Here is a 20,714-nt window from a genome sequence, read left to right on the forward strand (position 1 = left end):
GTGTTATGCCAGACTAAACAAGAATGCTTTTCTAGTTTTGAACTCCACAAAGAAAATCACACCCTTGAAAGGCTTTAGGAAGGAAATTCCAAAGCTACGGTCTGCAGCAGGAACATGACCCAACACACACTGTCTTTTGCAAAAAGAGCTTTACAGTGGCGTTAACAATTCCCACTTTATTATTTATTTTTGTACATGTCTATGTACTGGACACTTGCACCTTCACGGTCTGAAACATTCAGTGGCTATAACATGTTTTACAGGTGTGTCCAGTACAGCTTTTCTGTAAACAGCAGGCACAACAGAAATCTATTTTTACTGAAGGTAGGTGGTGCACAGCCAGTTAATTCAAAAGCCTTTCACCTTTGGAGACCTGAGTTTGAATCAATAATGAAATGAGTTTGAGGAGTATCAACCTAGTTGGAGTCTACATCACAAAACCACCATACAATTTGTCACTATTGCAGAGAGGGGGACCAACTGGATGGAGACGGGGACCAACTAGATGGAGGGGGGAGTTCAGGTCAGGATTGAGGTGCGCTCACTCATAGAAGCAGCTGTGATTAGCAAGTGTCCTTCGATTCATGAGCACTACATTAGCAAGCATCAAAAACAACAGCTGAATTAACAGGCCGTCTTGTGGATTTTTTGGCTGCTTGCCCATGGCGTCTTACCTTCCTGGGGTTTACTGATTAGTATAGAAGCATGAAAGAATGTGTAGGCACCTGCAGTTTTTGGGTCCCCTATCTTGATAGAGCAAAGAACTGAATAATCACAAAGAGGGGTCCAGCATCTTAGCCATACTCACAATGATCTGCACATCGGCATCCGGGACCGGAGATCCCCTGACCCCAGCGTTGTAGGAGAGAGTGTATCGGAGGCGGCCACCGTAGGATCCAATCTAGAAGACATGAGGACAGAAAGTTCAGATAGAGTCTTCTAGCTGTGGAAAAGGACCAAGGAGGTATTCAATACTGGAGAACGCCAGGCTGGAAAATGGAGGCTGTGTGGTCCAGTGGTTAAAGAAAACGGCTTGTAACCAGGAGGTCCCCGGCTCAAATCCCACCTCAGCCACTAACTCATTGTGTGACCCTGAGCAAGTCACTTAACCTCCTTGTGCTCCATCTTTCAGGTGAGACATCAGCTGATGCATAGTTCACACACCCTAGTCTCTGTAAGTCGCCTTGGATAAAGGCGTCTGCTAAATAAACAAATAATAATAAATGAAAAAAGCATTGTGTTGTTTATTAGGTTTGGCTAAACTAGTTTAAAGAGCTGGTTGCATACAGTATGATTTAATTTACCAATTTGGACAACACTTAGATAAGAAATCCATAATGCATCCAGTGATTGCCAGTACACTACCTTCCAACAGTAGATGGATAAAGAGAAGGACCCATTACTTAAAGACTTGGTATTCTTGTATTGTATTGGGTTTTGTTCCATCTTTAATAATTTTACGTCAAATCTTATTTTTGGACTGTCTGCTTTGGAGTTTATTTTATCTCCAGAAATGTGTCTGCAATGGTGACACCCAAGATGGCACATGGATTGCTGTACAAGCTCAAGTCATTCTGCGTTTATTCATCAATGTTTATATTCCCACCAACATCTTTGAATGTAAATTTCCGGTATATATTTGTGGCAGATATTTCAGTTCCCACAAGCACGTCATATCCTAAGGATGTGGTTTGGTTTTATCCTTTAAGCTGAGGGAACACAAAGCCACTTTGTGGCTTGGAACTTGGTTTCAGGTCACTGCATTCACACCAGGGGGAGACTTGGGGTTTGATACAGTACATAAAAGTTGCCTCAAACTAGGTCTCACGGTATCCTGGAACCAGGCTTCCCTCAGCTTTAGCAGCATTATCTATCCAAAACAATTTCAACAACACACCTGGGACGTTCAACAAAAACTTATTTCATTGAAAAGTTATCCATTGTCAAATTTATGAGCAAATACATACTTGTTGAGACCAAAAATATTGTTTGAAAAATCGGAGGTACACATGGATAGAAAAATCACAACTGCACCTATTTCTTTAAGTCAAAACTGCAAAATATCTAATTTCAGAGATGGACCTGGATTGAACAATGTGGTATATTGTCAGATTAACCAAGAGTTGCGAAGAGGTGGTTAATGCAATGCAGAAGTTCAAATGTTGGCTGTTGAGGAACAGACAACCAGGTAGGAATACAAAAACCTGAATATATTTTACAGTGGGCAGGGTACCTGGGTCTTTGGGTACCTATGCCAACCTCTATTGAAAATATATAGTATCTGGATATGTAACTTAACCTCTGAAACATGGCTTTATTGGTTCATGCATAGTCTTTTACCTTATCCCCTTTGAAGTGCTGTGGGAGCTGCCAGTAGAAGAGGCCATCAGGAAGCAAGCTGAGACCCTTGTAGACCAAAGCATACTGGGACACAGGAGGAATAAGAGCAGTGAGATAGAGAGAATTGCAGCTAGAGTCCACAAAGCATAACCAAAGCTGAAGCAGGTGAAATAATTGGCAGGACAGGGCTGGAATTCATCCCTCAAACAAGCAGTACGGTTCCCAGGACATGCCAGAAGACACCTGAATTCTATCATTAGGACGTACACGTGTACAATACATTGAGATTCATACACACACTATAGAAAAAACATTACAGTTTTACAAGTAAACAGGAATACATTCAGTGTTGAAGACATGTTGAGCCTTCATGAATTCAAGTCATGGGCAAAGTGCTTGTAGGGCAGCAGAAGCTTCCCATGTAAATTATCCAGACAGGTCAAGGCCCAATCACACAAGTGTCCTGTGAAGTGTCCTGTGCCAAGTCAGTGTTGGAACTCATTTTGAACATGTCTGTAATCATGTTTGCAGCAGTGGGTTTTTTGTCATATGGTGTTTTATAAAACACTTTGTACAGTATTTGAGCATCGACTCATGCAAAAACATTATAATTCAGCCTTCTATTTTTCAATGTTTATTTAGCAATTATCTACATTTTTGTAGATGGCCCAAATATCATGTATTTGAGTATTTTGTACCATATAAAACCAGAGGAGCTGGTTAACAAGCTCCTCTTGCTGCTGCCCAAGAGTACTCCTATGGAGAGGTGTTGAAACAAAATCAGATTACTGGCACTGACTGACTTCAAACTACACATGGCAGGGTGTGGTTAAACCCCTTCTGAGCAGATACAAGGTAATCACCTCTGCGGTTCTCTTCAACAGAGATGGTTTTACTTTAACTCATGGTGCACTCCATATCACACGAACGTACATCCTCAAGATGTGTTACCCATTTCATACGTATTCAAAGCACCACTCCATGCAAGTAGGCCAGCGGCCCGGTGCTACCTTGTCACTGTCAACAGGCCTGGGGCCTCGGGGGGACAGAGGCAGGCCTGGGATAAGGTTTGTGGACGGCTGCCTTTGTTCCCGAGGTGCAGGTAAAACCTGCCGATATGTCTGAAAACAGTCACATCGGTAATCGGTGAAACACCACATCACGTCATAACATTTAAAACCATTTCAAGATATTTGGCTATTTGCTCTTTTTTTCTCAGTACATCTTACAATCCAACACGCCTTTGTAAAAAGTTTCTGAGATATATGTTTAAAACATACAGTACAATACTCCAGACTATGCATTTCTGTTTTAATAATTTACCCAAGACAAGAAGAGTGAGGCTGAACATTACCTATGCATCCCACTTAGGGTCATTATTTATACTATTTTCTTCATTGTACACCAATGTATTCTAATACTCTATGTGAAAAAAAATGTAAAACTTAAAATATACATTCTAGCATTGTACTTTTTATTGTTCATTTACTACAGATAAAACATCGCGTTTTTCACACATTGGCATAACAATGAAATGCGGTGCTTGTTTTGTTCAGTCCACCTACTGGATTCTGTGAAGGGCTGTGGATAAACACATACCTCAGTCTCTGTGAGCCTGGAAGCGAAGCCAGGAGGTGCAGAGAGAGGAGAGGGCGGCAGAGGAGCTCTGGCAGAGAAAGAGGAAGAGAAGCCAGATGGAGGAGAAGGAGCAGAGGGTGCGGTAGCACGAGGAGGAGAGGGAGCTGGTGGGCCAGCAGGAGCCACAAAGACGGGCCGAGAGAAAGTTCTGCTCTCAGCTGGGGCTAGTGGCTCAGGGTTGGAGGAAGAGGAGGCAGGTTGGCTGGATGAAAAGTTGGAGATGAGCGCCCATATCTGATCGTCAAGTTGCTTTATCTCTTCCAGTTTGGACAGGGACTGTATAGAGTGGGGGTGAAAGAGCATCACCCATTTGAGGCAGAAGAAACAAAATAGGTGCTAAGAGTAACAAAGATGCATGCAGCCACGCAAGAAAGGAAGCAGCAGTAGAGAAGATGCATACAGTCATGCAAGAAAGGAAGCAGCAGTAGTGGTAGTCATGCGTGGTGTCAGGTTTTATATCTCCCCATGCTAGGGGTGTACTGATACTTGTATTCGTACTTGGAATTGCATTTAAGCAGTATTTAAAAATCGGCAGGTATTAAATCAAAAACACACCTATTCCCTCACCTTTACATCTGAATACCAGTCAATGGCAATTAACTTCTGCATTGAGTGTTGTAAAAGCTGATTGGATGCAAATTTTCCTCTCATCTGGTGTGCTGACATTTTGACGGCGTACTGCAGTAAAATTATTTTTAAGGACAGCTTTTCTGGTTTTGAAATCAACACATTAATAAATGGATGCATTTTAATTTATTTAATACTGGACGATAAAAACTTCTTAAAAGCAATTCTGAGTACGAGTGAAAGTATTAGCAAAGCCCTACACCAAGCAGTCGACAAGACTGGACAATTTACTGCATGAAGAAATTCTGTTAACTACAAAACTAAACCAAACCAAAGTTTCAGAACATTGCATATAAAGGGCAATATAACACAAATGGGAAACAACTGAGAATTAAAAATAAAAAATACTTAATAAATTAATGACCAAACATTTCAATGTTGAAATGAGTCTCATGCATGTGTCTTGGTGGAAGTCTTACTGAGGAAGCAGAAGCTTTGCCTTCCCTCAACACTGGAGGATACCCATCACTGCTGAAACAGGCGGAAATACCCACAAGCAGCTTGCAAACAAATGGTTTGCCAGTCTCCTTTCTCACAGACTACTGGTTAACATTCACAGCAATAAAACTGAAAACACACAATGACTATCACATTCAGTGGGCAAGGGGTCTGAGTTTCTTCCAAGGCACAAAAGTCAACATGCTTCTGTTAGGTCTTCAAAACGATGCTACTCATTGCGGAACGCCACGATGATAATTACTACTGTTATGTATGTATTAGAATGGTTGTTCTACTGTACATTCCTTCCAGTTCAGCCCACAATGATGTCATGCCAGTGATGTGGGGCCATGCGGTGTCTCCGATACCTTGAGGGACCGTTTTGACCTTGAACGAGCTTCTCCCATGGAGTCAGTGGAGTCCATGAAATTCCACACGGCCGCATCCTTCCTCAGTTGCTCCTCAGTCAAAGTTGAATCTTTCTAATAAATGCAGCAGGTACCTTATCACTGGTAAGATGCAACATTGCCCGACATGAAGGCTTCCATATGAAGCCTGTTAAAATCCACCTACCTCTCGTTGGCTTCAATTGTCATGCTCATGTGATGCACATTACCTCAAAGTGATGACAATCTGGATAAGAACCTTCACTGCTATGCGTTTTTTGTTTGAATCACAAGGACGTAAACATAGGATAACCATTCCAAGTTTTAGTCACACCTACAATTCATGGGCTCATTAGTAAAGCCTAAAAAGGATTAACCCGCTACACAATTCGAATCAGCAGGAAGGCTTGGAGTGTTCCTAACAAGATCATTCTTGCTGTGAAAGTCATTCTAACCCCCTGGTCCCACACTATTAGTGTCGTCTTATATTTTCACCATGAAGTTGGCTATCAAAGCATTATTACTATAAATCTAAAAAGGGAAAAACAAATTGGTAATGCTACTAATCTATCAATAAAATAACTATGGACTGCATCAGGATCCTTGAAATAACACACTGAATATTTTTTCCTAGATTGATCATTTGTTTTTCCATTAAGAAAAAAGAGACAAGGTGTAAACTTAGCACTGTAGTTTGGCATCATGTGTTTAGTCCAGTTTAAGTGTCTGAGAGTCAAATGAATACAGAATCCCTGGACAATAAGAGGAGCCTAATGGCTTTAAGCCCTCTTCTGGTTTTGGGGTTCACATAATATTTCCTTGACCAGTACTATAAACACACTTGCAGTACAGATAATGCTCAAGCTTTTTTCATACATGAAATCTTTCTACAATATTACTCATTTAAAAGGCTCTGTCAAGGCTTGATATACAATATAAAGCTCAAACAATCTGCATGCAAGACAAGTCCTGTACAAGCATTTAGGGTGAAGAAAAAACAAACACCGCTATACTTTCTCAGGAGTGGATCAGACTTTCAAACCCTCAAAAGCATCTCGAGAAATCTATGCATTGTATACCTTTCCCTCAGACATGCTCCAGTACAATCTATGCATTGTACACCTTTCCCTCAGACATGCTCCAGTACAAACACATTTGGTGAGGGAATTATCATTTTGATCCATATCGCCCTTTTAAATCTCTCTTAAATACAGCCGAGGCTTGCAAATTAGTCCACTGCACTGCCTAGCCTTCAGGTCCTTGAGCTAATGTTTAGAGGGCACTTTAAATTAATGATATGTGGGTGTAACCTGAAAAGTACATTTCCAAACATGCGTTTGCTAGCAGACAGCATGCTCATGGTTTAAGGTCGACAATTACCCAGTAATCTGACTCAAGCAATTTAAAGGAAACTGTCATGAAAATTAGCCTTGGTTTGGCATCTGAAAACAGACTCAAGGCATGGAAATGCAGCCAGTAAGGAACACATGCTTCTACATGTCTCCAAAGCCAGGCTCACAGAAACATCAGTACAAACCAGACACACTGTTTTACCTTGTGTGCCCGCCTCATACGGGCAAAGAAAGCCTCCCTCTGAAGAACCAGACACAGTAGAAAGCCACACAGAAAAAACGTAAAATGGAGAAAGTCACATCTATGATTTTAGGCTGCTGAAAATTGGGATGCTTGATTCTGTAAACTAAGAATAAACCTGTTTAAACTTTAACATGCTTGGCATGTTTAAAGCCATCCCATAATAAGAACCTTGATTAGTGTTTTTTAATTTGTAGGTATATTTTACATGCACATTTGTGTCTAGTCAAGATTCTAAATGCTTAATCTTTGCCTCTATTACCACACCTATTGAAATGCATTAAACAAAAAGATAAAGTATTTTTTCTAATTATTAGTAAAGATTATCACTAGTTCCCTCATACATGCAGGAATGCTGTCGATCTTTCCAGCACCACACTATAGATATGAATGTTTAAACTAGCAGACCTCAAGAAGCAACGGTTTCAGCTTTCTAAAAAGCAGTCCCCTTACCTTTTACTTCCTTTAATTCAGAAGTTCAGACAGGACCATTGCTCAACGTGTCTGCCGTGTAACAGACTGATACGCTGAATCAAATTGTCACAGACAAGCCGCACATTTTCCATTGTATTGTGGCTGATTTATCGCGAATATCGGCATCCGATTGGTTAAATTAACTTCTGAATAACCCTAAAAAAATTAAATCAAAACTGCTGAGCTTTCAGCAGATTCTTCAAATGGGTTCAAACCCTGAGGGAAGTGTGACTGGATTCAACTGTATAGACAATGGCAATGGAAGAAGTTTCACATCATGACTTGGAGGTAAACCATGTTATCCCTGTTTTAACCCAGACGAAACCCATTATCTGAAACGTCTGCCTACCTAAGTTGGTTTCCACAATTGCACAGCTTCAATCATGCCTACTTTGTTGGAGAGTTAACATGAGCCACTGAAACAGCAAAGCACTGTTAATAAGCTAAAGTGCTGCTGAAGACTACCTTGTCTCCCTGGAGATTCTCTGGAAGTTGCCAATACAATGCCTCCTGGCCCAGCTGTCCGAAGCGGCTGTATGACAGCTGAGTGCCGTCAGTGGCGACTTCCACTGAAATTCCAGTAACGATGCGTGTGCTGCGTTGCCGGTTCACCAGGGCAAAGTTCTGGAAGTTTCCGGGAGAAAACGAGGTGGAAATCTGAAGTAAAAAAGGTAAGGTAAAGAGGGTTTTCAGACAGGTCAAAGCCAATTCCTATTGTATCCATTTTAAAACCAGACATTTCCTCATCTGACTTTGAGCTTGTTTGGTTTATCCTAAAGAATACCTATTAAAACGTTTTTTGAAACTATTTTAAATTTGAAAGTTTTCACCTCGGCAAGCTCTTAAACTTTCATGCAACGAGTTTCCAACCTTCTCTCAAACCCCATTCTATCCCTTCTCACCAGGTCTCTGTAGTAAGAGGAGCTGATACACTGCTGAGTCACTCCCATACAGAAGCAGGGTAGGCAGCCCTCCCGCACAGCAGCACTCAGGTGGAAGTGCCCAAGTTTGCAGCTACTGCAAGTAGGGCCCTCTGTGTGCATCTGCAAGAAACACAAAGCAGGAGTTTTATAACAAATCTCCTACATATTCCACCTTTGACACCACTGTTCTGTACAGTCACACTCGTGATTAGACAGGCGTTGTAAATGCACAGGCAATTAAAAATAGTTAATATTTCTGGAAAACAAAATGAGAATACAGGTTAGCTGTTGCATATGTATGGAAAACATATGGGGAGGAAGAAGAGATTAAATGTATTTAAAATGCAATTTTAAACACAAAGAGATGTCCTTGCCTTGCAGAGGCATTGACCATTGGCATCACATCTGTCGCTAGCACTTCCTCTGGGGTCACAACGGCAATCTAAACCGAGAAATAAGAAATCAGCAATCTTTCCCGAAAGAAAAAATACAAAACAAGTCTGTGCTAACCGCTACATTTTTATACAGTACATTATATTTGACAGACAAAACCAACTATATAAACATCCAGACTATTATCTAAAATGTCATACAACATTGCTTATAAACATTGGAAGAGTAGTTATAAAATTAGCAAAAATTTCAGTATCTATTAAAACATTAACAAAAGATACTTATCGTCAAAAAGTAATTTCGTTTTTACAAATTGTATATTCCTGTTTTTTTTAGTTTTTTTTTTACAAACGCTATTTGGTCAGTTTGTATTCATTTCACCCAAAAACCTACAGATTTATTCCAAGAACGTTCGGTATATAAATATGCAATACAAGGCTTTCTATTTAATGTACAGTCGTTTACACTGTCTCTCAGACCGCTGTTATAGCAGCATTCACAGTAAATAAAACTTTAAATAAAAAAAATGATATGTAATGGGCCTTGCATTGTTTAAAGCTGTGTCTCTCTCAGTCCATTCCAGGTCCTTGTTTAAACACACGTCCTTAATTACTGAATTGAAACTCGATATTCAGGAGCTGGTTGAAACAAGGTGCTGGTTTGGAATGGACTGAAAGAGCCACAAGTAGCATCGAACACTCGACAAGAAAAGTGACAGTGAACTTCAGAAGCTGGCAGTCGATTTCAAAGCAGCAGTAAACAGTCCTGTTTTTGTGCGTTTAAAGTGTACTCTAGTGGCAAACTAGCAATGTGAGTGTTAACTGTATTCAGCTGTTTAAACAAGGTAAGATTTGCAATCCATTACACAGAAATGCCCTTTCAGAACATTCATTATTTAAACATTCAAAAGATGTTTTAAAATATAAAGCACCAGCAAAGTGTTAGAAAACTGTATAATCAGAGAACCAGACATTACTTGATACATAATATATACCCCGTATGTATATGTATGTATGTATATATATATATATATACAGTGCCTTGCGAAAGTATTCGGCCCCCTTGAACTTTGCGACCTTTTGCCACATTTCAGGCTTCAAACATAAAGATATGAAACTGTAATTTTTTGTGAAGAATCAACAACAAGTGGGACACAATCATGAAGTGGAACGAAATTTATTGGATATTTCAAACTTTTTTAACAAATAAAAAACTGAAAAATTGGGCGTGCAAAATTATTCAGCCCCCTTAAGTTAATACTTTGTAGCGCCACCTTTTGCTGCGATTACAGCTGTAAGTCGCTTGGGGTATGTCTCTATCAGTTTTGCACATCGAGAGACTGAAATTTTTGCCCATTCCTCCTTGCAAAACAGCTCGAGCTCAGTGAGGTTGGATGGAGAGCATTTGTGAACAGCAGTTTTCAGTTCTTTCCACAGATTCTCGATTGGATTCAGGTCTGGACTTTGACTTGGCCATTCTAACACCTGGATATGTTTATTTGTGAACCATTCCATTGTAGATTTTGCTTTATGTTTTGGATCATTGTCTTGTTGGAAGACAAATCTCCGTCCCAGTCTCAGGTCTTTTGCAGACTCCATCAGGTCTTCTTCCAGAACTTTTTTAACAAATAAAAAACTGAAAAATTGGGCGTGCAAAATTATTCAGCCCCTTTACTTTCAGTGCAGCAAACTCTCTCCAGAAGTTCAGTGAGGATCTCTGAATGATCCAATGTTGACCGAAATGACTAATGATGATAAATAGAATCCACCTGTGTGTAATCAAGTCTCCGTATAAATGCACCTGCACTGTGATAGTCTCAGAGGTCCGTTTAAAGCGCAGAGAGCATCATGAAGAACAAGGAACACACCAGGCAGGTCCGAGATACTGTTGTGGAGAAGTTTGAAGCCGGATTTGGATACAAAAAGATTTCCCAAGCTTTAAACATCCCAAGGAGCACTGTGCAAGCGATAATATTGAAATGGAAGGAGTATCAGACCACTGCAAATCTACCAAGACCTGGCCGTCCCTCTAAACTTTCAGCTCATACAAGGAGAAGACTGATCAGAGATGCAGCCAAGAGGCCCATGATCACTCTGGATGAACTGCAGAGATCTACAGCTGAGGTGGGAGACTCTGTCCATAGGACAACAATCAGTCGTATACTGCACAAATCTGGCCTTTATGGAAGAGTGGCAAGAAGAAAGCCATTTCTTAAAGATATCCATAAAAAGTGTCGTTTACAGTTTGCCACAAGCCACCTGGGAGACACACCAAACATGTGGAAGAAGGTGCTCTGGTCAGATGAAACCAAAATCGAACTTTTTGGCAACAATGCAAAACGTTATGTTTGGCGTAAAAGCAACACAGCTCATCACCCTGAACACACCATCCCCACTGTCAAACATGGTGGTGGCAGCATCATGGTTTGGGCCTGCTTTTCTTCAGCAGGGACAGGGAAGATGGTTAAAATTGATGGGAAGATGGATGGAGCCAAATACAGGACCATTCTGGAAGAAGACCTGATGGAGTCTGCAAAAGACCTGAGACTGGGACGGAGATTTGTCTTCCAACAAGACAATGATCCAAAACATAAAGCAAAATCTACAATGGAATGGTTCACAAATAAACATATCCAGGTGTTAGAATGGCCAAGTCAAAGTCCAGACCTGAATCCAATCGAGAATCTGTGGAAAGAACTGAAAACTGCTGTTCACAAATGCTCTCCATCCAACCTCACTGAGCTCGAGCTGTTTTGCAAGGAGGAATGGGCAAAAATTTCAGTCTCTCGATGTGCAAAACTGATAGAGACATACCCCAAGCGACTTACAGCTGTAATCGCAGCAAAAGGTGGCGCTACAAAGTATTAACTTAAGGGGGCTGAATAATTTTGCACGCCCAATTTTTCAGTTTTTTATTTGTTAAAAAAGTTTGAAATATCCAATAAATTTCGTTCCACTTCATGATTGTGTCCCACTTGTTGTTGATTCTTCACAAAAAATTACAGTTTCATATCTTTATGTTTGAAGCCTGAAATGTGGCAAAAGGTCGCAAAGTTCAAGGGGGCCGAATACTTTCGCAAGGCACTGTATATAGTTAACTATTTTACTTTGACTACTCAAGACTAGCAAGTAGTCATTCTACCCCTACAAGTTAGCACCACTGGGTTAAAGGAACTAGCCAATACACGTCCCTAGAAGCCACTGAAAAACTACGACACTATGCTTCCCACATGGGGGCACAGAATTATTTAAAAACACAACAAACAGATACTGCCGTTACCGTTCCCGTTGTTATTCCCGTTCCTGCTGCACGGCCGTCCCAGGAGTGGATTCCCAGAGTACCCTGCAGCACACCTAAACAGACATTCCACAGTTAAGAGCAGTTCCTTGCAAAGCATCATTGCATCTATGGTGGATAATATGATTCTAATAATAGGAGGGTGGTTGTGTTATATCCTTTATTGTCTCCAATGATAATTTTGGGGTAATCCCACGAAGCACTGAGTTTTAATCAAACAGTGGGGCAGGACTGTTACCAAACTAAATTGAAGCCTTTTTGACATCCATCTCTTCCACGCCAGGACTACAGAGTACTATCATGCATCATGTCTGTAAATCATAAAACACAGTGCCCTTTAACATGCAGTAAAAACATTATTAACACATTATTAAAACAAAAAAGGAAGGTTTCTTCTTTATATCAATGCCCCTTGCAGTACCCTTGAAAGCACCGGTTTGTCCCAACATTCATAAGCATACATGGATACACATATACAGGAACAGATGACTACAGAAGACACGTCCTACTTGCACAACGACGCACCTGTAAGGAGATAAGAGACAGCAACAGCAGCTGCTTACACTCTGAGCAGCTACTGTTGTACTCTGTTCATATTATAGCCAATGTGTTTAACAGTGCAACACAGAGCTTTTTAATGTCTGTCTGCCAGTAGTTTGTTCACAGCAAGTGGTATATTTCAGCTACATTTGAGTTATAATACAACGTGGCCCCTGGATGTAAACGTGCCAGAAGGCTGGTATGTTCCATCTCCATTTCATTTTCAATGAAGACACCTATTCCCATCCAACAAAGTTCAGAACTATTCCATTACTGAGAAGTCTTTTTGTACAACAGAACTGAAGGACTCTGAACACCAAACACTCTAATATAAAGTTAGCTCAGTTTGCCAGCATTTAAAAGTGGAACAACTCCAATTCCCAGTACAAAACATCAACAAACACAACTACTCCAAAGCAACCCCACCACAAGTCTCTGAATTCTGACACAAAACTGATGACGAAGAAATACACATTTCACAGCAAATACAGTGTGAAGCCCCATCCCAAAGCTTTGCAAAGCGGAAACAGTGGATAGCGCACATTGCAGGTTTAGTGGGGTTAAAAGTTCCCTTACCTGTTCACATGAAGCTCTTCTGTAAACCAGGCTGTACATCAATGAAACTAAAAAATGGGACTCCAAGAAGCACTCTTTCACACTTTGTGTCATGCAATAGTGAATACTTAAGCAGGAAGTACTCTATTCTAATACAATCTTGAACTCAGTTAAGTAATTTATACTATACAGGAAACAAGAGATGACCACAGGTTTGCTACAGCTTACCATATGTTTGCAAGCATCTTCACCAGTATTTAGACAATAATAATTAAAGCTAGACATTTTATCTCAATGTGGCGCGGCCATCTATGTTGAGGAAGTGCCCACTAACAGAGTTCCTGATTGGTGAATGAAAGTTCTTGGGTTTCCAATTAAACACTTTCACTTTTTTGATACATAAGAACCATTTGACTACTAAAGCATATGCTTCATCTGGGGAACAGCAAATTCTGTTTTTTCCAAAATGACCAATTCCATTTTTCATCACTTTTTTTATTTGATTTTTTTAAATAATTAAAACAAGGAATTTTAACACTATAATGTTGATGGTTAAAAAATAATAATTACCACAATTCTTTTTTTTTTTTTTTTTTATTAAAGCCAAGATTTGCAATCAGACTCTTGATGCTGTAATAGTAAGTAAAGCACCTGAAGACACTTACATGTCATAATGTTTATAAACATCATTTGGTTCACTGCTGTGTATCACCCGATTGTAATTTAAATAGCACCCCTTTAATGTAATACATAATGAATTCTCCCAATGGTTTCTTTGCTAATCCTACCTTAATTGCAAAATTTAACACGAGGTGTGACTCCAGACAGAATGTCTTTATGAAACAAACGGTGTGTAGTGTAGTGACTACATCCTTTACACAGTAAAGCGAGCAATTTCCTTTAAGGACTGTAAAGCAAGAAAAATAGTGTGGAGCTTCATCGTCGGATAATATAATTTAATTAAAAATGGTTTAACATTGCTAATTACAGCTTTATTAGATGCAGGTAGAGTGGATATAAATAAGCTAAACAATAATGAAAAAAACAATTAAATTTAGCTTACTTCGGGAATATCCCACCATGCTCATGTAGATAATCAGAAAATGTTTTAGCTCTGTCTTTCTGAAATATTGCATTTTTTCATGATGCAGTTGCCATGTTGAGTTTTAGCACAGACACGCGAGTGAAGTCACATGATGAATTAACTCAACTTGGCTGGGTGCAGTGCAAATAAATAAATAAATAAACCCCACAAAACCGGAGTGGTGAGGAGGAAGAGACAACACTTTCCCATTCCCAATGCCTAATTCCGGAACATCAGGAGCCCTACTGAACATTCAATCGTTTCATGAATTTCCACTCTGTAAAATCAGCCCAAAATCAATGAAGTCACTCTTATATGGTAGATAGACTTATTGTGAAAGGTAAACTAAGAAATGTACATATACAGTATGTAAAATACATATTTACAAAACAATTGTCAAAACTTATCTACTGTGCAATGGACTTTAACATTGAAATGTTCAGGAAGTCCTAACCATTATATTTATTATAGCGTTTTGAAGCCTCCCCTTCAAACTAAATTGTTCATTCCAGCAGAACTCTGACTAGCACAGAGCAACAAAATATATGTTTTGAAAATACTTTTATTACAGCATTAAAGATGTTAAATCTTTTAATACAATAGCTTTATCAAAATGGACAATACAAATGCAACTGAAAAATAAAAAAAAAAAGATAAGAAGAATTATGTTTATGAAACACAAAACAATTGCTGTAGAAAACATTGTAGACAAATACGTTGCAATGGTCATACTAAGAAACTTATGGTGGAATTGTACGGGCAGGGAATATTTTAGAAAATATTAAACTAAGAACTAAACTAAAATGGCATGCAAAAGCTGTCAAAGCCTAGAGTACTTAACTTTGATGTAGATACTACATAATATTAAAATATGTAAGTAGCTTTGCTTGTATAACACTAAAACTGTGGTCAAATTAGCCTGGAGTTCATATTTATTTTTATATAAAAAATAAAATAAATAAAGGTAGTTTTTAGAATTACTTGACTGACTTCAACAATCAAATAACCCTCTGTACATAGACTTGGCAGATGATACTGCATAGATCCCAAATATAAAACCTGTTAAAACCTGAACTTGTTACGTTGTGAAGTCTGGAAGGACAAGACAGGGGCAGCTGAGGTAGACTTTGATGGACCTTTGCTCCTGGCTAGGCCTGGCTGGGACTGCTACTGGAGTGCCAGTAAGCTATGCAAGTTTGTGTCTGGCTGCATCACTTGAAACAAACACTATCCCTGTACCCAGTCCTGGGTTTCAGAATTACACTTAATTAAAGTGCATTATTCAAATGATCAGGAGCCAAGGTTTGACGTTAAATAAATTGTTCCTCCATTAAAGAGGCATTGTTCCTCCATTAAAAGATGCATTAGTCAACCTACAGGTGGGATGCAGTGATAAGTGCGTTCAGTTCAGAACACATTTACCAGGGGCTGGATGGTGTAAACTCCTGGCACCTGGTATTTTAATAATAATATATTAAAACAAGGAACGTTCTGAAATCCAGGACCGGTTGCAAGGCAAGTTTCAAGTCTTGCGGTTGGTACTTGGATAAGTGACCTAGACGCCAAATCGGGTCCTGCAGAAAGTGGTGACTCCATGGGGGGAGGGGTGGGGGAGACTTGTCCCTTTAAGCAAGAGCTCAACTAATGCCTCGGAATGTTGGGGAACGCTGTGCTGCAGGAGGTTCCGTCGCTGAGATGACCAGAGGTGCTGTCTGCTCTGTGTGGAGTAGTGGTTAGGGCTCTGGACTCTTGACCGGAGGGTTGTGGGTTCAATCCCAGCTGGGGGACACTGCTGCTGTACCCTTGAGCAAGGTACTTTACCTTGATTGCTCCAGTAAAAACCCAACTGTATAAATGGGTAATTGTATGTAAAAAATAATGTGATATCTTGTAACAATTGTAAGTCGCCCTGGATAAGGGCGTCTGCTAAGAAATAAATAATAATAATAATAATAATGTTACCACTGATGTCATGCATGAATTCCGATAACCTCAATACAACTTGGGACTCACCAAATAGCCCCTTGGCTTCAATTACCCAATCCTTGTAAATAGGGACACGGTATCCCTGAATCTTAGTAGGTTTAACCTCTTTCAACATCTTATAGTATCTTGCTTTTTAGATATATGATGGCAAATGTATGAATTGGCTGCCAAGTCTATTAATACAGCACCTGAAACATTCATCAGTAGGATAACACACACACACACGCAACATTATCATGATGCCTTTTCCAAGCTACTTTGTGTATAAAACATGGAAGTTCAACTGAAAACACAAATTCATGAACTAAGTGTTAATTTTTCAAAATAACTCAATAATCTGGGATAATTTTTACAGGAATGGCAAGCCTTCCAAGAAGAATATGAAGGGAAGGCTGCTTTTGTTGTCTTTTCTTGGGCGATTGTAATCCTTGAAGCAATTTGAGAAGATCAACCGCATTTGCATTCTGCTTGGGCTGCTTTTTCTTTTTAGTACTCGGGCGTTTGCCTGTGTGCCCGTTGCCATTCGAGTTGAGACGGTTCTTGGAGATTGTTGTCTTGACAGTGCCAGTAGTTGGTAATCCATGCTTCACCTTTCTCTTGACAGGTGGTGACGGCAGTGGTCGCACCGTGCTGTAGTCTTCTCCAGTTTCTCTGGACCAAGCACTCCTCTGTCTCGAGGCTTTAGTAAAGGGTTTCTTTAAAACCGGAGGTTTGGTCACAACCAAAGTTGTTTTTATTACTTGTCTTTTTTTAGTAATAGGCTTCATTGCTACTGTTGGTTTTACAGTCTTTTTTGAAATATTATGAATTCTTCTTTGTGTGACTAAAGGCTTGGGTGGAGATTTTGGCCTGGTGGTTGACAACTTTTGAGGCACTTTGGTAACTGTCTTGGCTTTAGTTGTTGGTGGTACAATCTGCTGTTCCGACTTTGGTTTTGCAGTGATGTTTGGCTTATAGTTATTGTGTAACTTTTTGGGAGGCAGAATGGTAGCTGCCTTGGTAGTAGTCCTAAGTGGTCTGAGTGGGGCTACCGTAGTTATTCTAGAAAGAGTAATTTGCACCTTTGTTACAGTAAGTCTTTTATGTGGTTGTGTCGTCAACTTTGGAGTTTTCATAATGGGTTTTGTTGTACTAGGTGTGGTAACGGGCACAGATGAAATAAAAGGACGTGCAGAGATATGTGACCAGTCGTTTCTTCTGGATGACCTTGCTCTTTTTAGGTCACTGATTTCCTCTGCTAGCACAGTGAACCCATCGATCAGAATTTCAAACTTGGACTCCAATTTGGAGAGCCTTGCATCTAAATCTGCGTGACTCTTCTGGAGCTCCGCAATCTTGTCTTGTTTCTTAGAAGGGGAAAGCATCTCGGTCAGGGTCTTCAACTGAGAGCTTAAATAGTCCTGTTTGATCTTCACTGCCTTTAGGTTATCCTTCATCTCAATACCATTGTCCTCCAGCATAGTCATCCTCCTATTAAAACTGTTCAATGAGGCTCTAATCAGAGACTGGAAGTCTCGTCGCCTTGTTTTGGGCGTAGGAAGGTCGAGCAGGGGAATGTTGGAGGCTGTAGTAGGGACTGCCACCGTCGTAGTAATTCTCAGTTCTGGAATCGCACTCTGTATTGTGGTACTCTCTATTTCAGTACCACTGGCATCCACAGGAAAAGCGGTGTTATTTATCACCACATAGGTTTCATCAAAGCTACCGTCACCACTGAGGTCTTCTAAAATCTGTTTCTCCTCGCTGTAATTGTAAACCGCTTCACTACAGTTCACAGGGATGAGGTCATCCAGCTTTCCAATCCGCAGCAACTCTGGGCAGATATCCACATGTCTTTTTATTTAAAGAATTAAAACATCATTGGTCAGGGAAACATCACAATAGATATTTCATAATAACATGGAAATGTAAGGTCAATAGTCTGGTAGGAAGATGGTTAGTGTGATACTGATTCCCATGTTAGACGAGCTTCATCTTTGCACTTTCCTGTAGATGTACCAGTACAAAGATTCAATAGATAGTAGAACAATATCTATTTTAAGCACCAAAATATGATTTTCATAGCTTTGATTAGTGGGACAAATACTGACCATTTAACCCAGCAGAGGTTTGAACCAGCAACTAATAGCCATTAGATTAAAGGGCGTTTCTGTTAGCATCAAAGCAGAAGCAGAGAAAGTGAAACATATAAAAAGCCTGGTAAGAGAAATAATAAGTATACCAGCTTGTGCCTAACTTGTGCCTAAGCCCACTCAACTAGCTAAAGCATTAAGGGATGCTGAAATGACACCGAAGACAAGAACTCAAGTTCCCTACTTATAAACCCAACTGAAGACTAGAAAAAGTTGTCACTCAACCGTCTGAAAAGAATACTATTCAAAGCATATCACTAGTTGGTGTGCTTTATCATTACACTACATGATGTAAATAGTTTCTCCCAGCTTGCAGCTGAATGTTCATAAAATAACCAGAATAAAAACAACATTAAACACGCATTATAAAGGAATGACTTTTTTGTATCTACATTGTTGTTGTTCTTTCCACTACGGCATATTAAAAAGCAGGCCTAATATCTCAAGCCATAGGTAAGCGTACTTACAGAGAAGCATTGGTACTAGGTGGGAACATGTAACCACCATGTTCTGTCTAATCTTACAAAACAACAACACGAACAGTGATACCTACTGTTAAATCCACTTTATTTCAAGAGACTTCAAATAAACACTTGCTCGGATGACTCAACCAAGATATTAGTTCTGTCACAGCACAGCAAAAATAAATAAATACCTAACCTATACCTACATCTAATGTATGTTTCTACAGTAAATCTCTCATGCCATTAGGTGAGACAGCTTATAGCTACCAGCGCTGAAATGAAATTCAGGAACTGGAACATTGTCGTTTTGGAATGCCTTACACTGAGGCATGTACAATAATCCTCATCTCTGATCCAGGGTTTAGCAGTATGAAGCACAATGCTGTGTTACAACAGAACAGATACACCCAGAGGTCTACAGGGAATGCTGAGACACCTCTGCAGGCTTGCTTATGCCACAACGTGAGAGGCCTTCAAGGATTTTGAGCATAGCTTCAACCACAAGGGCTGCCAGTTATTTCAGGTCTCATAGGATTACACAGTACTGAATCACATTAATTATCTAGTCAGACTTGCCAGCAACTTGAATTACTACTCAATCTTCATAGCTCTATCTGGTAACAGTAGCAGAATCTGAGACACAGTTTAGAGTGTTTTCATTTCTCTTTTTCAGGTACTGGATTGTGTTTTCTGACAATTTAAATAAACTTTGCTATCCATACCCTACAAAACAGGCAACCACCTTAACCACCATTTTTTAATGTGTCCCCCTAGGGACAGAAAGTGGCCATTTTGTCCAGCTGGAATTTTTTTTTTCACCCGAACCACAATTTAAGTAAGGCCCTTTAATTTCGGATTTTCCCTAAATAATCCAAGGGTTTATTAGAAGTTATAATTACATTTTTGGCGCAATTTGATTCACTCAAGCACAAGATAACGGATCCAAACTATAAATGTAATGTTAAGTGGATGCATTACTAAATAAGAAATGAGTTTTACTGTTGTGTTATAGACTAAAAACACCTGCATATTCTGTACACTTTCATCGATATTCACCGAATTACAAAAAACTGTTTTTCCTCCCATTTTTTAATAAATGTTATATGAAATAAAAACCCCAAAAGAAAAGGGCCTTTAACGTAAGTAAGCATGCAATATGAGTGCATCTAGCAGTATAAAGACACTTTTTTGGGGAGTGTAACTCTAGCCAGGCCTATTCTGACAAGCGTTTGGTATGATTCGATTATAATTTCTGTAGTTCTTGTAAAATAATGCATGCTTAGCTATGATCAAACTGTGGATGAGATCCCAAAACAGTAACAGTAATCTTCACGGCTTCCAAAACAATTGGACAAAAGTGTTCCCTCCATCAAGCCAGGCTCCTAAAATACTGTTTGGAAAATCAAAGCTTTGGGAGGCATTTCTAGTTTTTTGGTGGCATGGTAACTATTTTATATTTTTGAATTTATGGTTGTGATCTCATGATGTCATTAAGCCAAAAAAAAATGTAGACTTTGGGTCTCCATATTTTCTGCAGTCCTTCTGGCACCACTGTGTTAACCCAATCATCCATTTGGTTTTCCTGTATACGTCTGTCTATCTGTTGTTTTGTCTATTTGTATCCTTTGTAAAAACACAAACTTGAAGCCAGTCATGTTAAGTATTTCAGTTTAGCAATATAAAACACACGAGAGGGCCAGAAGATATGGGCCCTGTCATACAGACAAGGTCCAATTCTCTCAGGATTTTAATTCGATTTGAAACACTTTAACAATAGACTTTCAATCTGAACAGGTGTTGGTGGCCTGCAATCGATTGGTGAGTGAAAGTTCAAATGCATTTAT

The 20,714-nt window shown here is 39.6% G+C and overlaps 1 protein-coding gene across 9 annotated transcripts in view; it reads right to left on the minus strand.

Moving 5' to 3' along the window:
• Positions 1-20,714, minus strand: part of LOC117963733 (basement membrane-specific heparan sulfate proteoglycan core protein-like) — a 207,080-nt gene that overhangs the window by 89,454 nt on the left and 96,912 nt on the right. For 7 of the 9 annotated variants that reach the window (XM_058993408.1, XM_058993406.1, XM_058993401.1 and 4 more), the window contains exons 30-35: positions 12,092-12,165; positions 8,794-8,861; positions 8,399-8,539; positions 7,962-8,153; positions 2,341-2,424; positions 809-901 (exon numbers count right to left, since the gene is read on the minus strand). In XM_058993408.1, the coding sequence (XP_058849391.1) occupies positions 809-901; positions 2,341-2,424; positions 7,962-8,153; positions 8,399-8,539; positions 8,794-8,861; positions 12,092-12,165 (652 nt within the window). The remainder of the gene's footprint in view (positions 1-808; positions 902-2,340; positions 2,425-7,961; positions 8,154-8,398; positions 8,540-8,793; positions 8,862-12,091; positions 12,166-20,714) is intronic. The other 2 variants (XM_058993409.1, XM_058993410.1) reach the window with 1 other exon arrangement.

Source organism: Acipenser ruthenus, chromosome 20 (assembly GCF_902713425.1).
Source record: "Acipenser ruthenus chromosome 20, fAciRut3.2 maternal haplotype, whole genome shotgun sequence".
Classification (NCBI taxonomy): Eukaryota; Metazoa; Chordata; class Actinopteri; order Acipenseriformes; family Acipenseridae; genus Acipenser; species Acipenser ruthenus.